This window comes from Hipposideros armiger, unplaced genomic scaffold (assembly GCF_001890085.2).
Source record: "Hipposideros armiger isolate ML-2016 unplaced genomic scaffold, ASM189008v1 scaffold_6, whole genome shotgun sequence".
Taxonomy (NCBI): domain Eukaryota; kingdom Metazoa; phylum Chordata; class Mammalia; order Chiroptera; family Hipposideridae; genus Hipposideros; species Hipposideros armiger.
The window spans coordinates 5,237,241-5,251,811 of NW_017731356.1; the positions used below are offsets into that span (position 1 = coordinate 5,237,241).

General features: G+C 38.6%; 1 protein-coding gene across 5 annotated transcripts in view; it reads left to right on the forward strand.

Annotated features, from left to right (window-relative positions):
- The window catches only part of RABGAP1L (RAB GTPase activating protein 1 like), a 457,210-nt gene that overhangs the window by 273,851 nt on the left and 168,788 nt on the right, over positions 1-14,571 (forward strand). For all 5 annotated transcript variants that reach the window (XM_019648299.1, XM_019648284.1, XM_019648290.1 and 2 more), the window contains exon 15: positions 11,894-11,968. In XM_019648299.1, the coding sequence (XP_019503844.1) occupies positions 11,894-11,968 (75 nt within the window). The remainder of the gene's footprint in view (positions 1-11,893; positions 11,969-14,571) is intronic.

The following is a 14,571-nucleotide window of genomic DNA, read 5'->3' on the forward strand; positions in this document are numbered from 1 at the left end:
GTCTATGAGGTTTATCCATGCTGTTCTATATGGTGGTAATGTATTTTCATTGCTGCATAATATTTCATGGTAGGACTGTATCACAGCATCTCTATTCTATTCTTGGTGGGCATTTGGGTTGTTTTCAGTTATGAGTAATGCTGGTACATACACTCTTGTGTTAATAACATTTTGGTGCACATGCATATGCATTTCCTTTAGGTATATACTGGGAATGAATTTCTGGGTCAAAGGGTATGGACATGTTCACCTTCAGTAGATATTGCCAAAAAGGTTTTCAAAGTTTTACCATTTTGATTTCAACCAACAGGGTATGAGAATTCCAGTTGCTCTGTATTTTCACTAACACTTGGTAAACTTTAAGATTTTCACCACTTTGGTGAACGTGTGGTGGCATCTCACTGTGGTTCCATATGCAGCCCCCTTATAGTCAACTATGGGGGATAAGCACCTTTTTATATGCTTATTGTTCGTTAGGACATCCTCTATAGTGACAGCCCTGTTTGTCCTTTGCTTATATTTACAGTTGGGTTTTCTCTTATTATTTTTTTATAGGAGATTTTTTTCTGTATTTCGGGTATGAGTCTTTTTTAGATTATGTATTCATATGTTTTCTCAATGGCTTGCTTTTTCACTCTACTAATGATATCTTTTGATGAACAGAAGCTATTAATTTTAAAAAGGTCCAATTCATTAATACTTTCCTTTATGGTTAGTTTTTTATGTGTGTCCTGTTTAAGAAATATTCGCCAAACCCAAACTCATGAAAATATTCTCTGATGTAATCTAGAAATTTTATCCTTTTGCTTTTTACATTGAAGATTATGATCCACCTACAGTTGATTTTTGTATGAGGTGGAAGTCAAGGTTCATGTTTTTAATGTGTATCTCTAGTTGATCCAGCATTATTTTTAAACAACCATTCTTTCCCCACTATATTGTTGCAGCATCCTTGTCATATATCAGATCCATGTACATGTGGGTCTGTATTTGAACCATTCTTTTTATTTTCCTTTTTAATTTCTGAATTATTTATTCACTTATAACAATATATTTGACATAATACTGTAAATTTAAGGTGTAAAATGTGTTAATTTGATACATTTATATATTGCAATATGATTGTAGCAATATTTTGCACCTCTATCATATTACATAATTATCCTATCTTTAGTGTTTGAGATAATTAAGTTTTTGTGTCTTATTAGCAAGTTTCATGATTGTAGTACAATGTTGTTGTCTGTATTCATTACACTGTTCATTAGCTCTCTATAGCTTATTAATTACTCATTGCAAGTTTGTACCCTTAATGAACATCAATGTTATCTCCCACCCCCCCAATGGGGGTTGGGGTCTCCTGGTAAACACCATTTTACACTCTTTTTTTTTAGATCCTACATATAAGTGATATCATAAAGTGTTTGTCTTTTTCTATTTGACTTATCTCACTTAGCACAATGTGCTCAAATTCCATCCATGTTGTCTCAAATGGCAGGATATCCTCCTTTCTCATGGCTGAATAATATTCCATTATGAATATATACCACATTTAAAAAATCCATTCATCCATTGATGGGCATTCAAACTTTTTTTCATATCTTGGCTATTGTGAATAATGGTGTGATAAACGTGGGAATGCATATATCTCTTCAAAATCCTGTTTTAATTTCTGGACCATTCTATTCCATTGATCTATTTATCTATCTTTGTACTAATACCACACTATTATAGTTATAATTATAGTAGCTTTACAATAAGTCTTATTATCGTGTAGTGATGGAGCTACAACTTTGCTCCGCTTCCAAATTGTTTTCAGTATCTTGGCCTTCGGGCATTCCATATTTTAGAATCAGCTTGGCAGTTTTTGAGGGAAAAAAACACCTTTGAGGATTTTGACTAGAAGTTCATTGAATTGATATTTTATCAATTTTATTAGTTTGTCAAAGAGTCAACTTTTGGCTTTGTTGATTTTATTTATTTTAAGATTTCTTTCTATTTCATTGATATCTGCTCTTGTTTTTATTATTTCATTTCAAGTGTAACATCTGAAACCCGTTAATATACTCTTGGCTCTTATCTCTGAATTTTTATATACTTGCTCGTGTTTTTTTTCATGTTTGATTGTTTTTAGTAGAATTCTGGATCTTGTATACTGAAAATGATAAAGGCTCTGGATGATGTCATTTTATTCCAGAATAGACTCAGTGTCCCCTGGTGGGAAGATGGAGCATGGTGGATCCCTTTGACCCAGGTTTGACTTTTTCTTGCTGAAAGGGTGAGGCCTTTCTAGGATGTCAACTGAAAATCTGAGGAATTTACTAGAGACCTTCCTTTTTGGTGGGCCCTACCCTTCAATTTTTGTATTCCCGACACTGTGAGACTATTGAAACATCTGCTTAGTTATTCTTAGTATTCTTGCAGGCCACTTTTTCCAAAATTTCTCCTTCTATGAGATATTATTTAGCTCCCATAATGTGCTTAGCTTTTGCTTACAATATTTCAAAAACATGGTTTTTTTTATTTGTTAGTATCATGGAGGGATTATTTTTGGGTTTTAATTTTTTTTGGTCCTCTTTAATACACATATTAATAGGATAGACTTTCTGACTCAGAGCTCCACTAAGATATGATCTTATTTTAAATATGGATTTTTCTTCTGAAACTATAACAGTGAAAAGGTCAGGTATATGAAGCTGGAGTCCTGGAAAGAGAATGAACGATTTGTGATGTTTTTGAGAGTGTCTGAAAAGACTTTAAAAATGTCTTTATGTGCTTGGTCCTCTAAGAGCTTTTCTTTAAATAGCTTTGTAGATTCTGTGGACCCTGTAGCCTTCCTACTGAAAGGCCAATTGAAGCCATCACACCATTATTAGCATTAAGGAAAGAAAGGGCAGGATTATGCAAAAATGTATAAAACCAGAATACAGGGAATAGTGTTTATCCTCAGGGTTTTTAGAAAACATTGCTCTTTGAGGAAGAGAAGAAAAATAAGATTACTTTTTAAAATAGAGAGAAAAGGAAAAACAAAACTAACCTGCAAAGACATAACACAAGGAACCTTCAAATAAAGTGCTACTCATGGTCCCTCCTGAATTTATGATTTTTCACAAGATAGAGATCTATTTCTATACTAGATTCAAATGTCTTAAATATTCTAAACGATGGTTATTCCTGAGTGGATTATTATGGAACTATGGCGACTTATTTCCTGTTTACTAATTGGTAGGCAGTTGGCAGTATCTTTATAACTTTGAAGCCTCCTCCCTAACCAGGCCCCTTCCTGCATCTTTTCAAGGCCTAGGAAGGGTGTGAATCTGAATTGCTGTCCTCCTCCTTCCCATCTGTCCAGATCTTAGTTGCCCACTTTCGCTTGTGAAGCTTGTCCTGCCCACTTCTACCCACAGTGACTTACAGATTAAAAATACTCTCTACAATTTAGATGATTATTGTGGATCATGTTTCAAACATTGTCTGATTAGTCCCATTTAAGTCTTTTCTGCAGAATGTTCAGTGTTTGACAGAAAAGGCTATCTCGGACATATTATGTCTTTGTTTCCAAGAGCAGAGTGCAGTACTAGTTCCACAGTGTCCGTATAACTAACGGATGGTCCGACTTGATGAAATTACTGTGTTAGTCCACCTTTCCTAAGAAGCCTGCTACCAAGACAGGAAATACATTGGGGGAAATGGCTCTAAGAGAAAATGGGGAGGAAGCTGGGAGAGCCATGGGCCCTGGTGCTAGTCTGACCCCAAGGGAAAAAGAGAGGAAGGAAGGAGGGAAGGAAGGAAGGTAGGTTGGTTAGCTGGAAGTGTCTTAGACTGTAGTGCACTTCTAGGAAAGTTTGGCAGGGCCAGTGGAGAGTCCTCAGTCAAAGTAGCCTGTGAGGTCCCAGGTCACCCTGAGGCTGGCCTACCTTAGGATTCTCGCCTTGCTCAGTCATTGGCTGGGAGCAGCCCATGGGAAGGGGGGCCTTGGTGCAAATGTAGGGATGGATTTCATAGCACAGCAGTTGGGACCCTTGGTCAGTTATGTTCCCTGATGTTGGAGATCTGAGAGGTGCATTTTCATGGTCACCATACTGATATTTTAGATGAAAATGTAAAAGAGCTCTCTATTTTTGCCATTTTGTTCTTCTGTAAAGTAATTTTATTCATAAAAATTATTCAGGCTAAGCTCCTTAAGAGCAGGGCTGTTGATTTTCTTTGTTTTATGGAAGTCCTTTATGTATCTTTTTTTTTAAAATCAAAAGTCGAAGAATGTAAAACAAACACTGAGCAATTTACCACAATCACATAGTAGTTTACTTGTAATAGAGACATTAAAAAAATGTTTAAGGATATGGTAATCTAGTTATTTTACATTTCTTTTTTTAAAAAACTGCATATATCAGTTTAGTTTTAAATTGTTGCCAAGGGCTTTTTTTTTTTAAGTGTTATATAAAAGGAAACTTACATCTAGGAATTTTGCCAGCTATGTTAGATAAGAAAATTGCTTTGTAAGTGTATATTTGTACATCTAGCCTTTTATGTTTGTCATTGCTGGTGCTTAGATTATTTCATGTCAGTGAATCTATTTTTTTTTTTAAGATTTTTATTGGGGAATTGGGGGAATGGGAACAGTGTTGGGGAATTGGGGGAAGGGGAACAGACAAGTTGCTGTCGTTTTGTTCTTCAGTCTAGTTGTGGAGGACGTCGCTTCACTGCGGCTGCTGGCCACTCACGCTGGCTGCTGGCTACATACGGTAGCCCATGGCAACCCACTGCCACAGGGGTTGCAGCCTACACCGTCTCCGGCGACTCACGGCAACCCAGCTTCAGGTTGAGCTGTTGTTCACCATCTTTGCTGTGGAGGGCAGTGTCACTGGCCCTCATATGTGGGATCCGAACCAGGGTCCTCTGGCGTCCCAAGCCAGTTCTTAACCATCTCGCCACTCTGCCGGCCCCAGTGAATCTATTTTTAAAGCTCATGTTGATACTCTCCCTTTTACCCAGCATATAGGACAAAAACTTAATAACCCTTTTTGAAGCCCCAATTTTTTATTATTAGAGTCAACAGACAAAATGATTCTGTCAAATTTATTTACATATGTATGTATGTATGTATGTATGTATGTATTTCCATATTTCTACATATATTTTTAAAAATCTCAAACTTACAGGAAAGTTGCAAATGCAGAATTTGTTTTCCTTTACTAGTTGGGAGTGATCTACCAACATGACTATGTCACTTCCAAGTACAGTAAGTCCCCGACTTACTGACGAACGAGTTACGTTCTCGGAGAACGTTCGTAAGTCTGATTTGTTCGTAAGTCTGATTTGTTCATAAGTCTGACAAAGTGAGTCTTATACACCTTTGACACAAATATACAATGTAAAGCATAAAAAAACTAAACACACACACACAAATACTGTAAATACACTATTTTTACTTTTACAGTTACTTTAAAATGGTGGTACAGCATAGTACAACAACGGGCATATAGGGGAGTGCATGGAGTGAACTGACAAGAGCAGACATGTGAGCTACCTCCACGATCTGTTTGCATCTACGAATGTTCGTAATTCGAGGTCCGTTCGTATCTGTGAAAACTTGCAACTCGACTGTTCGTAAATCGGGGACTTACTGTACTTCAGAGTGTTTTGTAACAAGCAAGAATATTCTCCTTACTCAACTCTAACAACATCCAAATGAGGAGCGGAACGTTGATACATCGCTAGTACTTAAGCTTTAGAGTTCATTCAGGTTTCGCTAATTGCCCAGATAATGTCCTTTATGGAAAAAGGATCTAGTTCAGAATCACACACTTCATTTAGTTGTAAGCGGCTTGATTTCCTTCTCTCTGAAACTGTTTCTCACCCTTTCCTTCTCTTTCTTGACCTTGGTACTTTTCAACGATTACAGGCCAGTCATTTTTTAGACCGGCCCTCAGTTTGGGTTTGCCTGATGTTTCCTCATGGTTAGGTTCACGTTGTACATCTTTGGCAGTAATAACACAGAAGAAATGATCTGTGCTTACTCCTTTCAGGAAGCACACCACTGCGGTTTTTCTATTACTGGTGATCACGTTGATCACATAAATAAGGTTGTTTACCAGCCTTCTCCTCTATGAAGTTACTCTTTGTCTCTTTGTAACTAATAAGTATTTTGTGTGAGATCATTTGTAACTATGTAAATATCCCATTCCTCATCAGAATTTCCATATGTTATCATATTCAAATAGACTCATGAATTCTCATTTTATTCAGTGGATTATATTCTCTTACTATCGTTGTGGGTTTTGGTGCTCAGATTGTCTCCAGTTGGTTAGTGGGAGACCTTCAAGCTGCCTTCTGTGTCTTTTTGACATAGCCTTTGAGCACTGCTTGTGTTCTGGCTCAAAAAAATACTCCAGGCTTATTTCTCTGCCCCAGCCCTAGAATTAGCCATTCCTCCAAGGAACCCTTTTTTCCTAGGTCAAAAATGGTATTAAAGCAAGATCTGTATTCTAGGTTATCTCAGTGGACAGAGCTAGGGAGTGTATGTACATATGAATATATGTATAGACGCATACATATGCATGTGTGTGCACACAAACATATGTGCATCCGTATTTTTTCTTTTTTGTTGAGATATAATTCAAATACCCTAAAATTCACCCTTTTAAATAAGTATACAATTTAGTGGTTTTTAGTATATTCACAAGTTATGCAGCCATCACCACCATTAAATTCTAGAAACATCACTCCAAAAAGAAACCTAAAAGTTATTCCCCATCACCTCTCCTGCCTTTGGCCATCATTAATCTACTTCTATCTGTAAGGATTTGCTGGGTTCTGTTGTTGTTTGTTATAGTAGTATAATTGGTGACTTTTATAAACTAGTTCTGTAAAGTCTATATTCTTTGTCATGTGTGGTCACTGAAGTCTCTGTTTGGTGGTCAGCTAACGGTTGGACAGAGATTTCCTAAAAATGCCTGAAACCAGTAAGTTTCCCAGGCATTGCCAAGGGGCTCTATGTGTGTGTTGGGGCATGCCTTCGTTACTCAACCAGCCTGTTGATAACTGTGTCTTACCATCACTTCCTGTTTGTGTAGAGCCTCAAGGTCAGCCAGAGTAAGAGCTTAGAGCCTTCGCAGGCCTTTCCTGAGCCTCCGCAAAGCATTGGGTCTGTACAGCTCCGTACAAGGCATGCCTCCCTAGATGCTAAGAAATGTGTCTGAGTCTTTCAAAGCCCTTTTGGACATCTCAGTCCCCAACTTTTTTTTAAGCCTTTTGGTTAGTCTCTTGTTGCTTCAACTCTTATCCACCACCGCAGGCAGTCACAAAATTAAGCAATTGCCTGTAATTGATTTTGACAGATGCCCCCAGGAAAAGACTTTCCACACTGATTGAGCCTTACAGGTGGAGTTCCCTCTTATCTTCTCAATTAATCCTAGACCCTTCCCCCAGAATCAATCTTTGTTTTTATTTTTTAACCCTATATTACTTTGACTCGTTATAGAACTTTATGTAAATGGAACTCTAGAGTAGAATCAATTTTGTGTAGTTTACACAGCATAATAGTGCTAATATTCTTCTGTGCTATGAGTATAATGATTCATTATTTTTTGTTGCTTTGATAACCCAATCTGTTCTCTGGTTCTTTAAGCCAGTAAGACTACAGTTTCTATCCAAGCTTTAGCCGTCCAGTGTGGTACCGCTGGTGCCTGACCTCCGGAAAACCAATAAACAATGAAAATTTTACCCAGCCTTATTCCTTTCTTTCAAGTTTATTCTCTCTTCCAGTTCCTGCCTGCTTTTATTTAGCTCTTCGGTGCTTTCAGTTATTTGTTTTACTTATTTGCCCAGATATAGTTTCAATTTGTTACCAGAGGGAAGTTTGGTCCAATAGGAACTACTACTCCATTACTGAAGTGGTACCCAGATGGTTTTTAAAAGTCAGACTGAGCATGCATCTGGCCAGAAAAGTCAGGAGTGAGGAGAAGAACGGTGCAAAGAGAGGCAAGTTTTGTGGAGAGGGAAGGAATTCGGTTCAGTTCAGTTAGAGAAGGCTTAGACTAAAGCCAAACAATGCTTGGAAAAACTCCAAGGGAAAGAACTTGCTAGAACACTGTGTTTTTCAAACTGCGAATCATAAAATGAATTTGGTAAGGGGCCTCTGGAAAAGTCATTTTTTGCTACTAACCTAACTCAAAACCATGAAACAAATAGAAACTAAGACTAATGCATTACTGATTTGCACTTTTATCCTCAGCACTCCAGTTAGAGCACAGTCTGTGGAGTCAATGAATTCATATCTTCTCTGTCTGATGTATTGCGGACCTTGATTTTCTATTGGAATTCTCTTGTAACACAAACAAGCATATATGTCACACGCTTAATAAATGTTAAATATATATATATATAAAAATATATATATATATATAAAGATGTATCAAACATTTGTCAGAGTGGTGACAGGGTTGATGAAGAATGATTGACTTTTGGAGATCCAGTTTTAAGGACTCCTCAACTTAGACATTGTTCATGGGGAAGGGGAAGCCTTGAGAATCTATTGATCACTCATGTGACATGCTCTGTCATCAGCAAATCCCAGAGTTCCTTGCTTACGAAAAGGACGTGCCAGAGCACCTCGGGAATGTTCCACGTAGGGAGAGTATTAGAACCTTCCCCTCTTTCTTCTCTTTGCGCTCCTTCTCTGTTCTCTCTGTCTATAATCCTTCTTCCAGCCCCTAACACAGACATACACCCATGAACTCTGGGTAAAAGTACAGATTAAGCAATCAAATATAACTGTATAAATAAAAAAAATTAAATACTTAAAAGAATGCTAATCCATCTTTCCAATTTTAAAATTTTAAAATTTCCAGATCTCTGGAAATTGGTGATAATGAAGAAAAACTCCTTTCAGATTCATTAGGTAGTGATTCCATGATCTAATTTTTCATTCTTTAGAAGAGAGTGTGATAATATTATTAGCAGAAGAAGGTTAAAAGAGAACAATAGTGGGGCCGGCCGAGTGGTGCGATGGTTAAGAACTCGCTTGGGATGCCAGAGGGCCCCGGTTCAGATCCCACATATGAGGGCCAGTGACACTGCCCTCTACAGCTAAGATGCTGAACAACAGTTCAACCTGGAGCTGGGCTGCTGTGAGTCACCGGCGACAGCGTAGGCTGCAGTCCCTGTGGCAGTGGGTTGCCATGGGTACCGTATGTAGCCAGCAGCCAGCGTGAGCGGCCAGCAGCCGCAGTGAGCGGCCGTCCAGAAGCCGGCGACTGATCTGCCTCGCCCGGGAAGAGCGCAATGATGGTGCCAACTTGGGCCAGTGAAGCAACATCCTCCACAACTAGACTGAAGAACAAAAAACGACAGCAACTTGTCTGTTGCCCTTCCCCCAATTCCCAGCACTTTCCCATCCCCCCAATTCCCCAATAAAAATCTTTAAAAAAAAAAAAGAGAGAACAATAGTACTCCAAAAGACACCATTAAGAAAAAGTCGGCCACAGATTGGGAGAAAATCCTGGCAATACATATGTCTGACAGTGGAATTGTAAACAGAATGTATAAAGAACTCCTATGAATCAACAATATAAGATAAACAACCTAATTAAACAAAAGGGTGAGAACATGAAGAGACAATCACAAAATAATATATATCAACTGCCTAAAAGCACATGATAATATGGTCTATATCATTAGCCATCAGGAAGATGCAAGTCAAAACCACAGGATTTAATAAAATGAAGGAGACCAGCAATATCAAGTACTGACAAGGATGCAAGGCAATGAGTACTCAAACTTTGCTGGTGTGGGTGTAATAATTGTACAGTCACTCTGGAAAACAGTTTGGCATTTTGTACAAAGTTAAACATACACTTATCATTTGAACCTTGAACGTCCATTTCTAGGTCTTTACTCAAAAATACATCCACAAACAGCTTTGTGTATACATAGCGGCTTTATTCATACTAGCCAAAAACTGGGGAAAAAAACAAGTGTGCACCAATGAGAGAACGGCTAAGCAAATTGTGGTATGTGCACGCAGTGGAATAGCACTCAGCCACGAAAAGGAAATGGATGCTGATGCCTGCAACGGCATGGAAGAATGTCAGGAACATGGTGCTGAGTAAAAGAAGGCACAAACGACTACTTATTATATGATCCCATTTATATAAAATTCTTGAAAAATGCAAAGCTAATGATATTTTGTGATAAAAATCAGATCAGTGGTTGCCTGGGGTTTGACTGCAAAGAAACATGAGGGATGTTCTGGAATGACGGAAATATTCTATAATGATAGGATGACCCAACTCAAGGAATTGTGCAGTTACAATGTATGCATTTCATTGAACACCAGCTATATTTCAGTAAAGTTGTGTGGGTTTTTTTTGTTTGTTTTGTTTTGTTTTGTTTTGTTTTCTAAAGTGCAAAAAGAATTCTAGACCCTGTGCTCTGACTACCTGGCATATGGGAGATACCAAACTGCCCCTCCGTATGGTAACCCTGCCTGATTATCTTCCATAACCATGGCCCTGACAGAGGTCATCTTTATCCTCACACAGTTATAATGCATCGTAGTAAGCACATTAAATGGAAATCCCCTCCCTAAAATGAGGAACAGCATCTGGATGGGATACACATCCAGGACAGGACCCAAACAGCCCAGTTGGGGTATTTGTCTTTTAAAAACAAGTGTGTGGGCACCTGAATGATTCTTTGTTCTAAATCAGAGGTCAGTAAAATATAGCGCATGCTGCCTGCTTTTGTGCAGCCCTTGAGCTAGGAATGCTTTTTATATTTTAAGGGGTTGTTTCAAAAAATGAAAACAATATGCAACAGTTATGTAAGTGTCCCTCAAAGCCAAAAATATTTACTATTTTGACTTTTACAGGAAAATCTTACTAACTCCTATTCTTTTCTCTTTGATCAGTACACCATGTTTACTGTAACCGATTCAACCTCTTAAAAAACTTGTACAGTGTATCTTTTTATTATTATTATTATAATCTCAGCAGTTTGAAGTATGATTGTGTTGTTGGAAAAGTCATGACGCATTTTTGCAATGAAAAACAGAGAAAAAACATGTCATGACTTTTCCGACAACCCAATAGCTAGTGTATATTAAGCGTATAACCTCATTTTCTTTCCTCTGAATACTAAGAAGAATACTAAGTTGAATGGTATGATAGCTGTTCCCCATGGAATGCTGTGTTTCCTCTGAATGGGCTTCTTTGGCTCTATACCAGCAGCCAGGTTAGAACGCCGTTCAAGACAGTGAATAGCAGAGTGCCTGATAGCAGATGCACATGTGGCATGGGGCTCTCTCTTCGTCGTTCTGCAAAATGGGCAGGCAATGCTAAGTGTTCCTTGTTCGCCCCAGTGGAATAGATGGGAAGAGTCGTTTTTTACCCTTCAGATTTCTAGAAAGTGGGCGAGTACTTTAGAAGGTGTTTGAGAACTTCTAGAGGTGGAAGAGGGTGATTATTTTGTCTGTTAGGTTAGGGGGTCTTAACTACATATTCAGGAGTGTTGAGATTTCCCCCATAGAGTTCAGCAGAACTCCCAGGTCAACTGGAGGACCGTCCCACCGTCGCCCTTCCTTCACACCTGCCTTCCATGAGCTCATTTGCCCCATAACAGATCATAACAGATCTTTTAAAATTAATTTAGGTGCTCTGAACATCTCTTCACTCCAAATTCTAAAGACGAACCTGGGGATAATGGGACCTCTAGAATTGCTTTAGGAAGTCACCACTTCTTTGGGGGGATCCACACATTCAAGTGGAAGGATCAGTGAAGTTGCTGGTGGTCGAGAGCCCAGGGACAGGAAGAAGCAGCACCCTGATGTGAGCTAATACTTATGTGAAAATCTGCAAATGTTGATGAGCTTTCTTCCTCTCCATCTTTTCTCCAGGCCTACTCTGTCTACGATGAAGACATCGGGTACTGTCAAGGGCAGTCTTTTCTTGCTGCTGTATTGCTCCTGCATGTAAGTAATTTTCCATGTAATAAAAATAAACTTGCTGCCAAGTTTATTTTATTTTCTGCTTGGTTTTGTTTTCCCTTCTTATTTTTCATGTACCTGATGGAGATTACACATGGCATGTCTTTTTAAAAATGTACCTTTGGTGATAAAATTAGTGACCTGATGTCAAGAACAGAACAGTTTCTCAATAGAATTAATTTTATTGGCTAGAAGGGAATAAATTGCTTATTTGGAGTTACTTTTATCTAGAACCCTCCAGAATTAAAGAGGTCAATGTAACTGCCCGAATATGAGCAGGACGAGGACCATTATGAAGGAATGTGACAAGGAAGCCTTTTATCTTTTCTGTGATTTATTTTTGTATATTCCCTTTTTTCTCAGCCACCTTTATTTAACAGAACATTTCTTGAGCATCAGTTGTCAGTACTGGGTTAGGAAGTGGCATTACAAATATGAATAATTTATGGTTTATGTTCTCAGAGGCCTCATGGTCCAGGGTGGGCGCAGATAATGTAGGCACACGATTATTATTTTTGCTCTTTGTATGTATCTATATTGATTTTTCTTTATTTTATTTTATTTTTATTTATGTATTTTTCATTAGTTTCAGGTGTACAAAACAATGTAATAGTTAGACACTTACACTCCTCACAAAGTGAGAACCCCCCTCCCCCAACCTATTACCCCTCTGACATCATATACAGCTGTTACTCCACACCCTGTGACTATATAAACATATTAAATTATAGTTGACATTCAGTATTATTCAGATTCAGCTTCAGGTGTACAGCGCAGTGGTCAGGCCTCTACACCATCCATGAAGCAGTCTCCCTAATAAGACAAGTGCCCATCTGACACCCTACAAAATCTTTACAACATTATTGATTATATTCCCCAAACTGTTTTTCCTATCCCCATGGCAATATTTTGAATACAGTTTATGCTGTCTAATTCCCTCCCCTTCTCCCTCATCGCCATCCCCCTGTACTGATTTTTCTGATGTTCACTAAATAGCTTACAGTGTGCTTAGTGAGAGTGACACAGAGAATAGGAGAATAGAGGGAAGGACCCGATCCAGCTCTGCTGGAACTTTCAGGAAAGACTTTTTAGAGGAGATAGTAAGTAGCTTTGCCAATATAGAAATAATTGAGGTTGGGAGAGGCCAGATGGGAAAGGGAGGGAATAGAGATTGCCAAACCAAAGCAACAATATGAACAAATGTATGGAAACACAATAGGGCACAGCATATAAAGGGAACAATATGAAATTGCAATTTTCATACAGTTACTATAGGAATTGTATGCAGGGAGAGGTCAGATGGGCAGGGAGCATTCTGAAGACTTTATAATAATGTCAAGAAATGTGGACTTTATTGCAAAGCTAATGAGGAGCCCTTGATCAGTTTGAAGCAAGGGAATGGCAGCAGAGGTTCATTTCCTATAAATTCTTATTATGCAGAGGGTGGAACTGAAGAGAATAAGCAGCCATTTAGGAAATGTCAATCAAATGAGAGACGTTGAAATTCAGAGAAAGAGAAACAGAATTAAGAAACATGCAGGAGGCAAAATGGTAGGTTTTGTAGGTGGATGGACAAAAGAAGGCTCAAAGGTAACATGCCCACTTTGCTAGCTTTGGTGACTGGATGAATTGTGGTGTTTTGAGCTGAGATAGAAAAAACACATCCGTGGAGACTGAATGGAGAAAAATGGTTAGGAACTGATAATGAATTTTGTTCTGAATTCTTCGAGTCTGGGATATTTGGGGGATATCTGCGTGAAGCTGTCCAGCAACCAGTTGGATACTGGTGACTGAAGCTGGGGGAAATCAAAGCGGAAATTCCAAGAGTGGGCCTGATATCTAAGAAAAATAAATAGAGTGAGAAGAACAGCAGAACCCAGGAATGCCAGATATTTAAAGGGCTGATGAAGAAGAGGAATCCTTGAAGAACTTCTGGATTTTTACTAGGGAAGAAGCAATAAACGATTCAAATGCAAGAGAGAGATCCAGCAAGTTTAAAACGAAAGCATTTCTTTTACATTTGCATTCTGGAAATTATAATAGATTCATGGTTCTAGTCCTGATAACTTAATTCTAACAATAATAATGATATGCAGTGGTTCCAGTGGGATTATTCACTTTATTTAACGTTGAGTTTGATTTCTTCCTCTGTTGCCTTGTTGCCTGTTGATGGTCATCTTATTGTCCTTGGCACCCCTCTTTCTTTGATCTCTCCATAGCCCATCTTCTTGGGGTTCCCTAGGATAATCAAGCACTTGATGAGTACAAATTCTCGGAGGCCTTTCTGCTACTAAACCTGTCCAGTATCTGGAGTACTCAGGTCCCTGTCACAGGAGCTGGAGACTAGGCATGGACGTGGGTGCATTCACCAAAGCTCAGAGCCCTTGTTCTTTGGAAAGGAGCCTTTATTGTCACTCAGATGAGAGGCTGATGTTCCCGCCATGGGTGGCGAAGCTTTGCCTTCCACAAAGTACTCTTGGAGTATATCGTGGTTTAGTATTTTAGACCTATAGCCCTGTTAACACATTATAATATGTTGATTAAAATTCAGTGAGCCAGATGGACCCATGTCCTTTTGGAGAGTCCAC